Raw genomic sequence first — 18,468 nt, 5'->3', positions numbered from 1 at the left:
AGCCAGTGGACACCACTGACAGCCACTGGACACCACTGACAGCCGGTGGATACCACAGACAGCCAGCAGACACCACGGACAGCGGGCAGTCACCACAGACAGAGGGCGGTCACCACAGACAGCTGGCAGACACCACAGACAGCAGGTGGTCCCCACGAACAGCCAGCGGTCCTCACAGACAGCTAGCGGTCACCACAGGCAGCCACAACTTCAGAAAGCACCATTTATTTCTATTTCTCCCCCCTTTGTACCACCCTGTGATGTACGATGGTCCTCAGTCTCGTACAGGAGCGGCCACTACAGGACACTTTGCCTCAGGCTGTGGGGCCCGGTATTGGCTCAGTAAGACTGGGTGAACAAGGTCTCCTGGGTGGCTCATCATCACGTCATACACACTCTTATTGGGCGGCACTGCCCGTAGCATGCTGTCCAGATCCAGTGTGGGTGTTGGGCATGGCTGCTGGGGTCTGGGGGTGGTTGGCTGCGGCAGGAGCCCCCAGTACGGAGGTGTCATGTATGGGGAAGGTCCATAGTTATAGTAGGTATACTGAGGAAATGGAAAGAAGGGGAGCGCACTGCGGGGAGCCACCATGTTGGGTGCTACACACTTGGTGTAAGAAGTTGGCAGCTCTGAGGGAACAAATGCAGCTTTAGATGGAGGTCCACATGGAGAACTATCAGTACTGGAATCAGAACTACTACTGTCATCTTCCCTTTGCCGTTTTGCGGCCCCTTGTGGAGAAGTCCTGGGCACCTCCCTGCAATGCTCCGGACTCTGATCACAGCTGATAGGGGACATGGAGGGCAGACTGGTGCTGGAGAAGGAGTTCATGGAGTGGGTGGTAGTGAGCCTAGGACTGCTGGAACTCTGCAGGGAGTGAGGAGCAGGCATCCAGAGCTGGTCGGTCGGGGAGTCACCCTGTTCTTGGTTCTTTTCTGTCTTGGAGACATCTGGAAGTTCCACATCCTGGAGATCATGGAGTAAAGAGTCAATGGTGAATGAGCTGTGTAGTTTGCCGGCATTGTGGAGATTATGAGAGTCTTCCCCCAAGGAGCTGGCACTCGAGTAGTTACAGCCTGGCATCTGCTGCTGGAGCTCTGCGCTGCCATCATACTTGTAGTCGTGCAGGATGTAGGGTGATAAATCCAAGACAAAGCTCTCTGCTTCGCCACGAGACATGACCGTGTTCTGCAGCTTCATGGCGTCCAGGGGGATCCGGCTCACGTCCACCGACCAAAAATTACCTTTGGCCTGAGGCTTTCCCGGATCCTTCAGCACCTGCAAGAAACACCAAGATGCATTAGACCCTTATATTGAACCTACCGAGGAAGACCCCAAATGTCCAGCAACCATGGAACAACCTGCAGAAGAACCAATGCAAGAGACACAGGCCAGGACTGCAGAAGACTAGCAACATATCCCACAATGACTACAGAGGATAGGTAAAATGCCACACGCTAACTGTGACAACAAGCGAATCACCTCACAGTGACGGCAAAAGAAAACCGAACCATCCCGCACTGACCTCGAAAAAGAGCGAAATACTATCCTACAGTGACCACAGAGAACAACCAAAACAACACCCCAAATGAACCTCAACATTGAGCGAAACACCATCCTACAGTGACCCTAGAGGATGTACTAAACACCCCACACTAATCGCTAGAACAAGGGAATCACCCCACAGTAATGGCAGAAGACAACCGAACCACCCCATAATGACCTCGACAAAAATCAAAACACCATCCTACAGTGACCGCAGATGACAACTGTCATGGTTCTCAATGGCGAGAGAACATAGCCCAGCATATATGAGAACTAGCTCTTGGAAGATGGAAACTATACTGACCATGAACTAAACCTGCCGCACAACTAGAAGTGGCCGGGTAGCATGCCTACGTTTTTTATCCCTAGATGCCCAGCGCCAGCCGGAGAACTACCTAATCCTAGCAGAGGAAAAGACAGTCCTGGCTCACCTCTAGAGAAATTTTCCCAAAAGGCAGACAGAGGCCCCCACATATATTGGCGGTGATTTTAGATGAAATGACAAACGTAGTATGAAAATAGGTTTAGCAAAATCGAGGTCCGCTTACTAGATAGCATGAAGACAGAAAGGGCACTTTCATGGTCAGCAGAAAACCCTATCAAAACACCATCCAGAAATTACTTTAAGACTCTAGCATTAACTCATAACACCAGAGTGGCAATTTCCGCTCACAAGAGCTTTCCAGACACAGTAACGAAACAGCAGCTGTGAACAGGAACAAAATGCAAAAACACACAAGGACAAAAGTCCAACTTAGCTAGGAGTTGTCTAGTAGCAGGAACAAGCACAGAAGGCTTCTGATTACATTGATGACCGGCAAGAAACTGACAGAGGAGCAAGGTTATATAGCGACTCCCACATCCTGATAGGAGCAGGTGAACAAAGGGGATGATGCACACAAGTACAATTCCACAAGTGGCCACCGGGGGAGCCCAGAATCCAATTTCACAACAGTACCCCCCCCTCAAGGAGGGGGCACCGAACCCTCACCAGAACCACCAGGGCGATCAGGATGAGCCCTATGAAAGGCACGGACAAGATCGGAGGCATGAACATCAGAGGCAGTGACCCAAGAATTATCCTCCTGACCATATCCCTTCCATTTGACCAGATACTGGAGTTTCCGTCTGGAAACACGAGAGTCTAAGATCTTTTCCACAACGTACTCCAACTCACCCTCAACCAACACCGGAGCAGGAGGCTCAACGGAAGGCACAGCCGGTACCTCATACCTGCGCAACAATGACCGATGAAAAACATTATGAATCGAAAAGGATGCAGGGAGGTCCAAACGGAAGGACACAGGGTTAAGAATCTCCAATATCTTGTACGGGCCGATGAACCGAGGCTTAAACTTAGGAGAAGAAACCCTCATAGGGACAAAACGAGAAGACAACTGTTATGACCCCAATGGCGAGGGTCTCAGAGGAACGTGGAAGTCTGCAGAATACAAAAATCCAGCTCATAGGGCAGTGGTAACTGGGTTGACCATATATCTACTCCTAACGCCAACACTAGAAGTAGCCGGGGATCATTCCTACGTTGATTCTAGATGACACGCGCCAGCCGGAGAATCTAGCTACCCCTAGTAGAGGAAAACAAAGACCTTTCTTGCCTCCAGAGAAGGGGACCCCAAAGCTGGATAGAAGCCCCCACAAATAATGACGGTGAGGTAAGAGGAAATGACAAACACAGAAATGAACCAGGTTTAGCACAGAGAGGCCCGCTTACTGATAGCAGAATAAAGAAAGGTAACTTATATGGTCAACAAAAACCCTATCAAAATCCACACTGGAAATTCAAGAACCCCCGAACCGTCTAACGGTCCGGGGGGGAACACCAGCCCCCTAGAGCTTCCAGCAAAGGTCAGGATATAGATTTGGAACAAGCTGGACAAAAATACAAAACCAAAACAAATAGCAAAAAGCAAAAGGCAGACTTAGCTGATATAACTGGAACCAGGATCAGTAGACAAGAGCACAGCAGACTAGCTCTGATAACTATGTTGCCAGGCATTGAACTGAAGGTCCAGGGAGCTTATATAGCAACACCCCTAACTAACGACCCAGGTGCGGATAAAAGGAATGACAGAAAAACCAGAGTCAAAAAACTAGTAACCACTAGAGGGAGCAAAAAGCAAATTCACAACAGTACCCCCCCCTTAGTGAGGGGTCACCGAACCCTCACCACGACCACCAGGGCGATCAGGATGAGCGGCATGAAAGGCACGAACTAAATCGGCCGCATGAACATCAGAGGCGACCACCCAGGAATTATCCTCCTGACCATAGCCCTTCCACTTGACCAGGTACTGAAGCCTCCGCCTGGAGAGGCGAGAATCCAAGATCTTCTCCACCACGTATTCCAACTCGCCCTCAACCAACACAGGAGCAGGAGGCTCAGCAGAAGGAACTACAGGCACAATGTACCGCCGCAACAAGGACCTATGAAATACATTGTGAATAGCAAACGACACAGGAAGATCCAGACGAAAAGATACAGGATTAAGGATTTCCAATATCTTGTAAGGCCCAATAAAACGAGGTTTAAATTTAGGAGAGGAGACCTTCATAGGAACAAAGCGGGAAGAAAGCCATACCAAATCCCCAACGCGTAGTCGGGGACCCACACCGCGGCGGCGGTTGGCAAAGCGCTGAGCCTTCTCCTGTGACAACTTCAAGTTGTCCACCACATGATTCCAGATCTGCTGCAACCTATCCACCACAGAATCCACCCCAGGACAGTCAGAAGGCTCCACATGACCCGAAGAAAAGCGAGGATGGAAACCAGAGTTGCAGAAAAAAGGCGAAACCAAGGTGGCGGAACTAGCCCGATTATTAAGGGCAAACTCAGCCAACGGCAAGAATGTCACCCAATCGTCCTGATCAGCAGAGACAAAACACCTCAAATAAGCCTCCAAAGTCTGATTGGTTCGCTCCGTCTGTCCATTAGTCTGAGGATGGAAAGCAGACGAAAACGACAAATCAATGCCCATCCTACTACAAAAGGATCGCCAGAACCTGGAAACGAACTGGGATCCTCTGTCTGACACAATATTCTCAGGGATGCCGTGCAAACGAACCACGTTCTGGAAAAACACAGGAACCAGATCGGAAGAGGAAGGCAGCTTAGGCAAAGGAACCAAATGGACCATCTTGGAGAAGCGATCACATATCACCCAGATAACGGACATGCCCTGAGATAGCGGAAGATCAGAAATGAAATCCATGGAGATATGTGTCCAAGGTCTCTTCGGGACAGGCAAGGGCAAGAGCAAACCGCTGGCACGAGAACAGCAAGGCTTAGCTCGAGCACAAGTCCCACAGGACTGCACAAATGACCGCACATCCCTTGACAAGGAAGGCCACCAAAAGGACCTGGCCACCAGATCTCTGGTGCCAAAAATTCCCGGGTGACCTGCCAACACCGAGGAATGAACCTCGGAAATGACTCTGCTGGTCCACTTATCCGGGACAAACAGTCTGTCAGGTGGACAAGACTCAGGCCTATCAGCCTGAAATCTCTGCAACACACGTCGCAGATCCGGAGAAATAGCTGACAAGATAACTCCATCTTTAAGAATACCAACAGGATCAGCGACTCCAGGAGCATCAGGCACAAAGCTCCTAGAAAGAGCATCGGCCTTCACATTCTTTGAACCTGGTAAATACGAGACAACAAAATCAAAGCGGGAGAAAAACAATGACCAGCGGGCCTGTCTCGGATTAAGGCGTTTAGCAGACTCGAGATACATCAGATTTTTGTGATCAGTCAAGACCACCACACGATGCTTAGCACCCTCGAGCCAATGACGCCACTCCTCAAATGCCCATTTCATGGCCAACAACTCCCGATTGCCCACATCATAATTTCGCTCGGCAGGCGAAAACTTCCTAGAGAAAAAGGCACAAGGTTTCATAACAGAGCAACCAGGGCCTCTCTGCGACAAAACGGCCCCCGCCCCAATCTCCGAAGCATCCACCTCAAACTGAAAGGGAAGTGAGACATCAGGCTGGCACAAAACAGGCGCCGAAGTAAACCGGCGTTTCAACTCCTGGAAAGCCTCCACGGCAGCAGGAGCCCAGTTAGCTACATCGGAGCCCTTCTTGGTCATATCCGTCAAAGGTTTCACAATGCTAGAAAAATTAGCGATAAAACGACGGTAGAAGTTAGCGAAGCCCAAGAACTTCTGAAGACTCTTAACTGACGAGGGCTGAGTCCAATCAAGAATAGCTCGGACCTTGACTGGGTCCATCTCCACAGCAGAAGGGGAAAAAATGAACCCCAAAAAGGGAACCTTCTGTACACCAAAGAGACACTTTGAGCCCTTGACAAACAAAGAATTTTCACGCAAAATTTTAAAGACCAACCTGACCTGCTCCACATGCGAATCCCAATTATCAGAAAAAACCAAAATATCATCCAGATAAACAATCAAAAATCTATCCAGATACTTCCGGAAAATGTCATGCATAAAGGACTGAAAAACTGAAGGCGCATTGGAGAGCCCAAAAGGCATCACCAAGTACTCAAAATGACCTTCGGGCGTATTGAATGCGGTTTTCCATTCATCACCTTGCTTAATGCGCACAAGGTTGTACGCACCACGAAGGTCTATCTTGGTGAACCACTTGGCACCCTTAATCCGGGCAAACAAGTCAGACAACAGCGGTAAAGGATACTGAAATTTGACAGTGATCTTATTTAAAAGCCGATAATCAATACAAGGTCTCAAAGATCCGTCCTTTTTTGCCACAAAAAAGAATCCCGCACCAAGAGGGGAAGAAGACGGACGAATATGTCCTTTCTCCAGAGACTCCTTGATATATGAACGCATAGCGGTATGTTCAGGTACCGACAGATTAAACAGTCTTCCCTTAGGAAATTTACTGCCTGGGATCAAATCTATAGCACAGTCACAGTCCCTATGAGGAGGCAGTGCACTGGACTCAGACTCACTGAAGACATCCTGATAATCAGACAAATACTCCGGAACTTCCGAAGGCGTAGAAGAAGCAATAGACACAGGCAGGGAATCCCCATGAATACCACGACAGCCCCAACTTGAGACTGACATAGCCTTCCAGTCTAGGGCTGGATTATGGGTCTGTAACCATGGCAGCCCTAAAACGACCAAATCATGCATTTTATGTAAAACCAGGAAACGTATCACCTCGCGGTGTTCAGGAGTCATGCACATGGTAACCTGAGTCCAATACTGCGGTTTATTTGCTGCCAATGGTGTAGCATCAATACCCCTAAGAGGAATAGGATTTTCTAATGGTTCAAGAGTAAAACCACAGCGCTTAGCAAATGAGAGATCCATGAGACTCAGGGCAGCACCTGAATCTACAAACGCCATGACAGGATAAGATGACAGTGAGCAAATCAAAGTTACAGACAGAATAAATTTAGGTTGCAAATTACCAACGGTGACAGGACTAACAACCTTAGCTATACGTTTAGAGCATGCTGAGATAACATGTGTAGAATCACCACAGTAGTAGCACAAGCCATTCCGGCGTCTATGAATTTTCCGCTCATTTCTAGTCAGGATTCTATCACATTGCATTAAATCAGGTGTCTGTTCAGACAACACCATGAGGGAATTTGCGGTCTTTCTATCACATTGCACCGAATTAGGTGTCTGTTCAGACAACACCATGAGGGAATTTGCGGTTTTGCGCTCCCGCAACCGCCGGTCAATTTGAATAGCCAGTGCCATAGTGTCATTCAGACCTGTGGGAATGGGAAAACCCACCATAACATTCTTAATGGCTTCAGAAAGGCCATTTCTAAAATTAGCGGCCAGTGCACACTCGTTCCAATGTGTCAGCACGGACCATTTCCGAAATTTTTGGCAATACACTTCAGCCTCGTCCTGCCCCTGAGACATAGCCAGCAAGGCCTTTTCTGCCTGAATCTCAAGATTGGGTTCCTCATAAAGTAAACCGAGCGCCAGAAAAAACGCATCAAGATCAGCCAATGCCGGATCTCCTGGCGCCAGCGAAAAAGCCCAATCCTGAGGGTCGCCCCGTAAGAACGAAATCACAATTTTTACTTGCTGAGCAGAATCTCCAGATGAACAGGGTCTCAGGGACAAAAACAATTTACAATTATTCACGAAATTCCTAAACTTAAACCTGTCTCCGGAAAACAGTTCAGGAATCGGTATTTTAGGTTCTGACCTAGGATTTCTGATAACATAGTCTTGTATGCCCTGCACACGAGTAGCCAGCTGGTCCACACTTGTAATCAAGGTCTGGACATTCATGTCTGCAGCAAGCATAGCCACTCTGAGGTAAAGGGGAAGAAGAAAAAAAAAAAAAAAACTCAGAATCTTCTTTCTTATAATCCCTCTTCTGCAATGCATTAAACATTTAATACTGGCCTGGCAAACTGTATGACCCCAATGGCGAGGGTCTCAGAGGAACGTGGAAGTCTGCAGAATACAAAAATCCAGCTCATAGGGCAGTGGTAACTGGGTTGACCATATATCTACTCCTAACGCCAACACTAGAAGTAGCCGGGGATCATTCCTACGTTGATTCTAGATGACACGCGCCAGCCGGAGAATCTAGCTACCCCTAGTAGAGGAAAACAAAGACCTTTCTTGCCTCCAGAGAAGGGGACCCCAAAGCTGGATAGAAGCCCCCCACAAATAATGACGGTGAGGTAAGAGGAAATGACAAACACAGAAATGAACCAGGTTTAGCACAGAGAGGCCCGCTTACTGATAGCAGAATAAAGAAAGGTAACTTATATGGTCAACAAAAACCCTATCAAAATCCACACTGGAAATTCAAGAACCCCCGAACCGTCTAACGGTCCGGGGGGGAACACCAGCCCCCTAGAGCTTCCAGCAAAGGTCAGGATATAGATTTGGAACAAGCTGGACAAAAATACAAAACCAAAACAAATAGCAAAAAGCAAAAGGCAGACTTAGCTGATATAACTGGAACCAGGATCAGTAGACAAGAGCACAGCAGACTAGCTCTGATAACTACGTTGCCAGGCATTGAACTGAAGGTCCAGGGAGCTTATATAGCAACACCCCTAACTAACGACCCAGGTGCGGATAAAAGGAATGACAGAAAAACCAGAGTCAAAAAACTAGTAACCACTAGAGGGAGCAAAAAGCAAATTCACAACAGACAACCACACCAAGTCCCCAACACAAAGCCGAGGACCAACACGACGACGGCGGTTGGCAAAAAGCTGAGTCTTCTCCTGGGACAACTTCAAATTGTCCACCACCTGCCCCCAAATCTGATGCAACCTCTCCACCACAGCATCCACTCCAGGACAATCCGAAGATTCCACTTGACCGGAGGAAAATCGAGGATGAAACCCCGAATTACAGAAAAACGGGGACACCAAGGTGGCAGAGCTGGCCCGATTATTGAGGGCGAACTCCGCCAAAGGCAAAAAAGCAACCCAATCATCCTGATCCGCAGACACAAAACACCTCAAATATGTCTCCAAGGTCTGATTAGTCCGCTCGGTCTGGCCATTAGTCTGAGGATGGAAAGCAGACGAAAAAGACAAATCTATGCCCATCCTAGCACAGAATGCCCGCCAAAATCTAGACACGAATTGGGTCCCTCTGTCAGAAACGATATTCTCCGGAATACCATGCAAACGAACAACATTTTGAAAAAACAGAGGAACCAACTCGGAAGAAGAAGGCAACTTAGGCAAGGGAACCAGATGGACCATCTTAGAGAAACGGTCACACACCACCCAGATGACAGACATCTTCTGAGAAACAGGCAGATCCGAAATAAAATCCATCGAGATGTGCGTCCAAGGCCTCTTCGGAATAGGCAAGGGTAACAACAATCCACTAGCCCGAGAACAACAAGGCTTGGCCCGAGCACAAACGTCACAAGACTGCACAAAGCCTCGCACATCTCGTGACAGGGAAGGCCACCAGAAGGACCTTGCCACCAAATCCCTGGTACCAAAGATTCCAGGATGACCTGCCAACGCAGAAGAATGAACCTCAGAGATGACTCTACTGGTCCAATCATCAGGAACAAACAGTCTACCAGGTGGGCAACGATCAGGTCTATCCGCCTGAAACTCCTGCAAGGCCCGCCGCAGGTCTGGAGAAACGGCAGACAATATCACTCCATCTTTAAGGATACCTGTGGGCTCAGAATTACCAGGGGAGTCAGTCTCAAAACTCCTAGAAAGGGCATCCGCCTTAACATTCTTAGAACCCGGTAGGTAAGACACCACAAAATTAAACCGAGAGAAAAACAACGACCAGCGCGCCTGTCTAGGATTCAGGCGCCTGGCAGACTCAAGGTAAATTAAATTTTTGTTGTCAGTCAATACCACCACCTGATGTCTGGCCCCCTCAAGCCAGTGACGCCACTCCTCAAAAGCCCACTTCATGGCCAAAAGCTCCCGATTCCCAATATCATAATTCCGCTCGGCGGGCGAAAATTTACGGGAAAAAAAGGCACAAGGTCTCATCACGGAGCAGTCGGAACTTCTCTGCGACAACACCGCCCCAGCTCCGATTTCAGAAGCGTCGACCTCAACCTGAAAAGGAAGAGCAACATCAGGCTGACGCAACACTGGGGCGGAAGAAAAGCGGCGCTTGAGCTCCCGAAAGGCCTCCACAGCATCAGGGGACCAATCAGCAACATCAGCACCCTTCTTAGTCAAATCAGTCAATGGTTTTACAACATCAGAAAAACCAGCAATAAATCGACGATAAAAGTTAGCAAAGCCCAAAAATTTCTGAAGACTCTTAAGAGAAGAGGGTTGCGTCCAATCACCAATAGCCTGAACCTTGACAGGATCCATCTCGATGGAAGAGGGGGAAAAAATGTATCCCAAGAAGGAAATCTTTTGAACCCCAAAAACACACTTAGAACCCTTCACACACAAGGAATTAGACCGCAAAACCTGAAAAACCCTCCTGACCTGCTGGACATGAGAGTCCCAGTCATCCGAAAAAATCAGAATATCATCCAGATACACAATCATAAATTTATCCAAATAATCGCGGAAAATGTCATGCATAAAGGACTGGAAGACTGAAGGGGCATTTGAAAGACCAAAAGGCATCACCAAATACTCAAAATGGCCCTCGGGCGTATTAAATGCGGTTTTCCACTCATCCCCCTGCTTGATTCGCACCAAATTATACGCCCCACGGAGATCAATCTTAGAGAACCACTTGGCCCCCTTTATACGAGCAAACAAATCAGTAAGCAGTGGTAACGGATATTGATATTTAACCGTGATTTTATTCAAAAGTCGATAATCAATACACGGCCTCAAAGAGCCGTCTTTCTTAGACACAAAGAAAAAAACGGCTCCTAAGGGAGATGACGAAGGACGAATATGTCCCTTTTCCAAGGACTCCTTTATATATTCTCGCATAGCCGCGTGTTCAGGCACAGACAGATTCAATAAACGACCCTTAGGGTATTTACTACCCGGGATCAAGTCTATGGCACAATCGCACTCCCGGTGCGGAGGTAGTGAACCAACCTTGGGTTCTTCAAAAACGTCACGAAAGTCAGACAAGAATTCAGGAATCTCAGAGGGAATAGATGATGAAATGGAAACCAAAGGTACGTCCCCATGAGTTCCTTTACATCCCCAGCTTAACACAGACATAGCTCTCCAGTCGAGGACTGGGTTATGAGATTGCAGCCATGGCAATCCCAGCACCAAAACATCATGTAGATTATACAGCACCAGAAAGCGAATAACCTCCTGGTGATCCGGATTAACACGCATAGTCACTTGTGTCCAGTATTGTGGTTTATTACTAGCCAATGGGGTGGAGTCAATCCCTTTCAGAGGTATCGGAGCCTCCAATGGCTCCAAATCATACCCACAGCGTTTGGCAAAGGACCAATCCATAAGACTCAAAGCAGCGCCAGAGTCGACATAGGCGTCCGCGGTAATAGATGACAAAGAACAAATCAGGGTAACAGATAGAATAAACTTAGACTGTAAAGTGCTAATTGAAACAGACTTGTCAGGCTTCTTAGTACGCTTAAAGCATGCTGATATAACATGAGTTGAATCACCACAATAGAAGCACAACCCATTTTTTCGTCTAAAATTCTGCCGCTCGCTTCTGGACAGAATTCTATCACATTGCATATTTTCTGGCGTTTTCTCAGTAGACACCGCCAAATGGTGCACAGGTTTGCGCTCCCGCAGACGCCTATCGATCTGAATAGCCATCGTCATGGACTCATTCAGACTCGCAGGCACAGGGAACCCCACCATAACATCCTTAATGGCATCAGAGAGACCTTCTCTGAAAATCGCCGCCAGGGCGCACTCATTCCACTGAGTAAGCACAGACCATTTGCGGAATTTTTGGCAGTATATTTCAGCTTCATCTTGCCCCTGAGACAAGGACATCAAGGCCTTTTCCGCCTGAAGCTCTAAATGAGGTTCCTCATAAAGCAACCCCAAGGCCAGAAAAAACGCATCCACATTGAGCAACGCAGGATCTCCTGGTGCCAATGCAAAAGCCCAGTCTTGAGGGTCGCCCCGGAGCAAGGAAATCACAATCCTGACCTGCTGTGCAGGGTCTCCGGCAGAGCGAGACTTCAGGGACAAAAACAATTTGCAATTATTTTTAAAATTTTGAAAGTGAGATCTATTCCCCGAGAAGAATTCAGGCAAAGGAATTCTAGGCTCAGACATAGGTGCATGAACAACAAAATCTTGCAAATTTTGTACCTTTGTGGCGAGATTATTCAAACCTGTAGCTACACTCTGAAGATCCATTTGAAACAGGTGAACACAAAGCCATTCAAGGATTAGAAGGAGAGAAAGAGAGGAAGGCTGCAGCATAGGCAAACTAGCAAGTGATTCAATTAAGAGCACACTCAGAACTAGAGGAAAAAAAAAAAAAAAAAAAATTGTAGCAGACTTCTTTTTTCTCTCCTTTCTCAGCCAGTAATTTAACCCTTTTTTGGGCCGGTCAAACTGTCATGGTTCTCAATGGCGAGAGAACATAGCCCAGCATATATGAGAACTAGCTCTTGGAAGATGGGAACTATACTGACCATGAACTAAACCTGTCGCACAACTAGAAGTGGCCGGGTAGCATGCCTACGTTTTTTATCCCTAGATGCCCAGCGCCAGCCGGAGAACTACCTAATCCTAGCAGAGGAAAAGACAGTCCTGGCTCACCTCTAGAGAAATTTTCCCAAAAGGCAGACAGAGGCCCCCACATATATTGGCGGTGATTTTAGATGAAATGACAAACGTAGTATGAAAATAGGTTTAGCAAAATCGAGGTCCGCTTACTAGATAGCATGAAGACAGAAAGGGCACTTTCATGGTCAGCAGAAAACCCTATCAAAACACCATCCAGAAATTACTTTAAGACTCTAGCATTAACTCATAACACCAGAGTGGCAATTTCCGCTCACAAGAGCTTTCCAGACACAGTAACGAAACAGCAGCTGTGAACAGGAACAAAATGCAAAAACACACAAGGACAAAAGTCCAACTTAGCTAGGAGTTGTCTAGTAGCAGGAACATGCACAGAAGGCTTCTGATTACATTGTTGACCGGCATGGAAGTGACAGAGGAGCAAGGTTATATAGCGACTCCCACATCCTGATAGGAGCAGGTGAACAAAGGGGATGATGCACACAAGTACAATTCCACAAGTGGCCACCGGGGGAGCCCAGAATCCAATTTCACAACAGACAACCAAAACAACACCCCACACTGACCTCAAAGTAGAGTGAAATACCACCCTACAGTGACCACAGAGGATGTGTAAAACACCCCACACTAACCATGACAACAAGCAAATCACCTTACAGTGAGGGTAGAGGACAACCAAAACAACACCCCACACTGACCTCATCAGAGTGAAACGCTATCCTACAGTGACCGCAGAGGATGTGCAAAACACCAACCTGCAGTGAAAGCAGAGGACGAGTGAAACACCACCCTACAGTAACCAAACTCCCAGGCCTCTGGTAGAGGATGAGAAAGTACAAAAAAGACCACCCCCATTGTGGAGGGGGGTGAGAAGAAAGTTTTATATACAACTCTGGCAAAAATTAAGAGACCACTGCCCAGCTGTATAAAAATCCGCTTCTCTCCATGTCTGACAGCCATTTCATTCCAGAGTCAGTTGAATTCCAACCAGAGTACACTTCATTCTACTTAATTCTGATTAGGTGATCACCTGAACCAAATCTTATTTAATGAAGGAAAGTATAAAAACCCCGCCGTGGTGTTCACAATCCTCCTGCAATAGGACATGCTGGATGGCAAAACAAATGCTACCGTGTTTCCCCGATAGTAAGACAGCGTCCTACATTCTCTTACCACTCAAAAGTCCCACTATGTCTTACTTTCGGGGGGGGTGTCTTACATTGGGAAAAAAACCTGTGTGGTCGCTGGAGAGCTGTCACACAGACAGCTCTCCAGCGACCAACTATGCGAAGTCCCCTGGTAACCAGGGTAAACATCGGGTTACTAAGCGCAGGGCCGCGCTTAGTAACCCGATGTTTACCCTGGTTACCAGTGTAAATGTAAAAAAAAAAAAGAAAAAAAAGTGAGGTGTCATATCTTGTTTTTTCCAGAGGTGATTTTGGAGTTTTTGGGCTGTCGGGACAGAATACAGTGGCTCTTCCTTTGCCTTTTGGTGTTTTTAATCCTTCAGAAAGATACTGTTGACTTCCATCTCCAAGTTCTAATCGTCGCTTTGCCGGAGGGCGCCCCAGTGCAGGCTGCAGTAGGCCGGCTCTGGCAGCGGGTCCATGCGGGGTGGAGTAGATGAAGCTGGCCGCTGCTTGCTGCTCCGGAGCGCACAGTTTGTGCGGGGGATGGTGCACCGGGCCGGGGGAGGACAGGACGTGCAGGTATCCGCCGCCTCCTGCGCCAACCACAGCGCCGGCCACGAACCCCCCGGAGAAGCTGGAGCATTTGTCGGGGAGCAGCAGCTGGTCGTGCCCGAGGTGGCTTCCCTTTCTCATGGTACGGAGCCGCCGCCTTCTCCGCTCTCCTCGTGAGGCGTATTGCACGGCTGTGTGTGCTCGGGCCCCAGCTCCGACCTCCCTGCCACCGCCGCGGCTGAAAAATGGCTCCAGGAAGCTGACAATGAATGAAGGGATGCGGTTTACGCGCGAAGGTCGGAGCTGGGGCCCCGAGCACACACAGCCGTACAATCCGCCTCACGAGGAGAGCGGAGAAGGCGGCGGCTCCGTACCATGAGAAAGGGAAGCCACCTCGGGCACGACCAGCTGCTGCTCCCCGACAAATGCTCCAGCTTCTCCGGGGGGTTCGTGGCCGGCGCTGTGGTTGGCGCAGGAGGCGGCGGATACCTGCACGTCCTGTCCTCCCCCGGCCCGGTGCACCATCCCCCGCACAAACTGTGCGCTCCGGAGCAGCAAGCAGCGGCCAGCTTCATCTACTCCACCCCGCATGGACCCGCCGCCAGAGCAGGCCTACAGCAGCCTGCACTGGGGCGCCCTCCGGCAAAGCGACGATTAGAACTTGGAGATGGAAGTCAACAGTATCTTTCTGAAGGATTAAAAACACCAAAAGGCAAAGGAAGAGCCACTGTATTCTGTCCCGACAGCCCAAAAACTCCAAAATCACCTCTGGAAAAAACAAGATATGACACCTCACTTTTTTTTTATTTTTTTTTTTACATTTACACTGGTAACCAGGGTAAACATCGAGTTACTAAGCGCGGCCCTGCGCTTAGTAACCCGATGTTTACCCTGGTTACCAGTGAAGCCTTCGCTGAATCGTCCGCATCCCGCAGTTAATGCAGCAAAAGTTACCGGTACGGCTTATATTTTTCCAACGTACAGTACTATGTCTTACTTTCGGGGTGCGTCTTACATTAGCCGACCCCGCTAAAACCCCCACTACGTCTTACTATCGGGGGTGTCTTACTATCGGGGAAACACGGTAGTAATATCCCAGAAAAGTCTTGAGTGAGGAAAAGAAGGGCTCAATTCTGGCTTTACTAGCAGAGGGACACAGTGAGCATCATGTTGCCTCCATCCTTAAAATTTCTAAGACAGCAGTCCATTACAACGAGGTCAAGCAGCAGACATTGAGGACAACAAAGCTACAGACCGGCAGAGGGCGAACTCTCCACTGACCGGGATGACCGTCATCTTATTCGAATGTCACTCAGCAACCGCAGGATGATATCAAGTGGCCCTCAAAAGGAATGGCAAATGGCAGCTGGGGTGGAGTGCATGGCAAGACCAGCTGGTAACAGGCTCCTAGAGGCAGGACTCAAGTCATGTAAAGCTAGAAAAAAGCCTTTCATCAATGAGAAGCAAAGGAGAGCCAGGCTGAAGTTTGCCAAAGACCATAAGGATTGGACCATAGAGGACTGGAGTAAGGTAATCGTCTTGTCTGATGAGTCTAATTATCAGCTTTTCCTGTCATGAATCCCCAATGGCTAGGGATAGCACAGGACAAGCAAAGTACAAATATATTACGGACGAGCTCTAGGGTGATGGAACCTGGGCTGACCGCTGCCCTACGCCTGACAAACGCAACTAGAGATAGCCAGGGAGCGTGCCTACGTTGGTTCTAGACGCCACGCACCAGCCTAAGAGCTAACTAGTACTGCAGAGAAAATAAAGACCTCACTTGCCTCCAGAGGAATGAACCCCAAAAGATATAGTTGCCCCCTCACATGTATTGACGGTGAAATGAGAGGAAGGCACACACATAGAGATGATATATATAGATTTAGCAAATTGAGGCCCGCTGTAAACTAGAAAGCAGAACGATACAAAAGGGGACTGAGCGGTCAGCAAAAAACCCTAATCAAAAAAAACCATCCTGAGATTACAAGAACCCATGTGCCAACTCATGGCACATGGGGAGAACCTCAGTCCACTAGAGCTACCAGCTAGCATAGAGACATAATAAGCAAGCTGGACAAAAAACCAAACAACTGAAAATCAGCACTTAGCTTATCCTGAAAGATCTGGGAGCAGGTAGGCAGGAACCAAACAGAGCACATCTGAATACATTGATAGCCGGCAAGGAAATGACAGAAAGGCCAGGTAAAATAGGAAACACCCAGCCTCTGATGGACAGGTGGAAACCAAAGGCCGCAACCCACCAAAGTCACCCAGTACCAGCAGTAACCACCAGAGGGAGCCCACAAACAGAATCCACAACAGTACCCCCCCCTTGAGGAGGGGTCACCGAACCCTCACGAGAACCCCCAGGGCGATCAGGGTGAGCTCTATGGAAGGCGCGAACCAAATCAGTCGCATGAACATCGGAGGCGATCACCCAGGAATTATCCTCCTGACCATAACCCTTCCACTTAACCAAATACTGGAGTTTGCGTCTGGAAACACGAGAATCCAAGATCTTCTCAACAACATACTCCAATTCTCCCTCCACCAGCACCGGAGCAGGAGGCTCAACCGAAGGAACAACGGGCACCTCATACCTCCGCAACAACGACCGATGGAACACATTATGAATAGCAAACGATGCTGGGAGATCCAAACGAAAAGATACAGGGTTAAGAATCTCCGAGATCCTATAAGGACCGATGAACCGAGGCTTGAACTTAGGAGAAGAGACCTTCATAGGGACAAAACGAGAAGACAACCACACCAAATCCCCAACAAGAAGTCGGGGACCCACGCGGCGACGGCGATTAGCAAACTGCTGAGTCTTCTCCTGAGATAACTTCAAATTGTCCACCACCTGATTCCAAATCTGATGTAGCCTGTCCACCACCATGTCCACTCCAGGACAATCCGAAGACTCCACCTGACCAGAGGAAAAACGAGGATGAAACCCCGAATTACAAAAAAAAGGAGAGACCAACGTGGCAGAACTAGCCCGATTATTAAGAGCAAATTCGGCCAGTGGCAAAAAAGCAACCCAGTCATCTTGGTCAGCAGAAACAAAACACCTCAAATAAGTTTCCAAGGTCTGATTAGTTCGCTCCGTCTGGCCATTCGTCTGAGGATGGAATGCAGACGAGAAAGACAAATCAATACCCATCTTGGCACAAAACGTCCGCCAAAATCTAGACACAAACTGGGATCCCCTGTCAGAAACGATATTCTCCGGAATCCCATGCAAACGAACCACGTTCTGAAAAAATAAAGGGACCAACTCAGAGGAGGAAGGCAACTTAGGCAAGGGCACCAAATGAACCATCTTAGAAAAGCGGTCACACACAACCCAGATAACGGACATTTTCTGTGAAACCGGGAGATCAGAAATAAAATCCATGGAAATGTGCGTCCAAGGCCTCTTCGGGATGGGCAAGGATAACAACAACCCACTGGCCCGAGAACAGCAAGGCTTAGCTCGAGCACACACTTCACAAGACTGCACAAAGGTACGCACATCCCTAGACAAGGAAGGCCACCAAAAAGACCTGGCCACCAAGTCTCTAGTACCAAATATTCCAGGATGACCAGCCAACACAGAAGAATGGACCTCGGAGATGACTCTACTGGTCCAATCATCCGGAACAAACAGTCTTTCTGGTGGACAACGATCCGGTTTATCCACCTGAAACTCCTGCAATGCACGTCGCAAGTCTGGGGATACGGCGGACAATATTACCCCATCCCTAAGGATACCAGTAGGCCCAGAGTCTCCAGGAGAGTCAGGCACAAAACTCCTGGAAAGAGCATCTGCCTTCACATTCTTTGAACCTGGCAGGTATGAAACCACGAAATTGAAACGAGAAAAAAACAACGACCAACGAGCCTGTCTAGGATTCAAACGCCTGGCAGACTCAAGGTAAATGAGATTCTTGTGATCAGTCAAGACCACCACACGATGTTTAGCACCCTCAAGCCAATGACGCCACTCCTCAAATGCCCACTTCATGGCCAAAAGCTCCCGATTACCCACATCATAATTGCGCTCGGCGGGCGAGAATTTTCTA

At 48.4% G+C, this 18,468-nt stretch overlaps 1 protein-coding gene across 1 annotated transcript in view; it reads right to left on the bottom strand.

Annotated features, from left to right (window-relative positions):
- Window positions 1-274: 274 nt before the first annotated feature.
- FOXH1 (forkhead box H1) overlaps window positions 275-18,468 on the bottom strand; it is a 74,629-nt gene continuing 56,435 nt past the window's right edge. Inside the window, exon 3 of the mRNA XM_077269280.1 lies at window positions 275-1,279. Within this exon, the coding sequence (XP_077125395.1) occupies window positions 275-1,279 (1,005 nt within the window). The remainder of the gene's footprint in view (window positions 1,280-18,468) is intronic.

The sequence above is a fragment of the Ranitomeya variabilis genome, chromosome 6 (genome assembly GCF_051348905.1).
Source record: "Ranitomeya variabilis isolate aRanVar5 chromosome 6, aRanVar5.hap1, whole genome shotgun sequence".
Lineage (NCBI taxonomy): Eukaryota > Metazoa > Chordata > Amphibia > Anura > Dendrobatidae > Ranitomeya > Ranitomeya variabilis.
The sequence above is the reverse complement of the archived record's forward strand: the minus strand, read 5'-3'. Positions and strand labels throughout refer to the sequence as shown.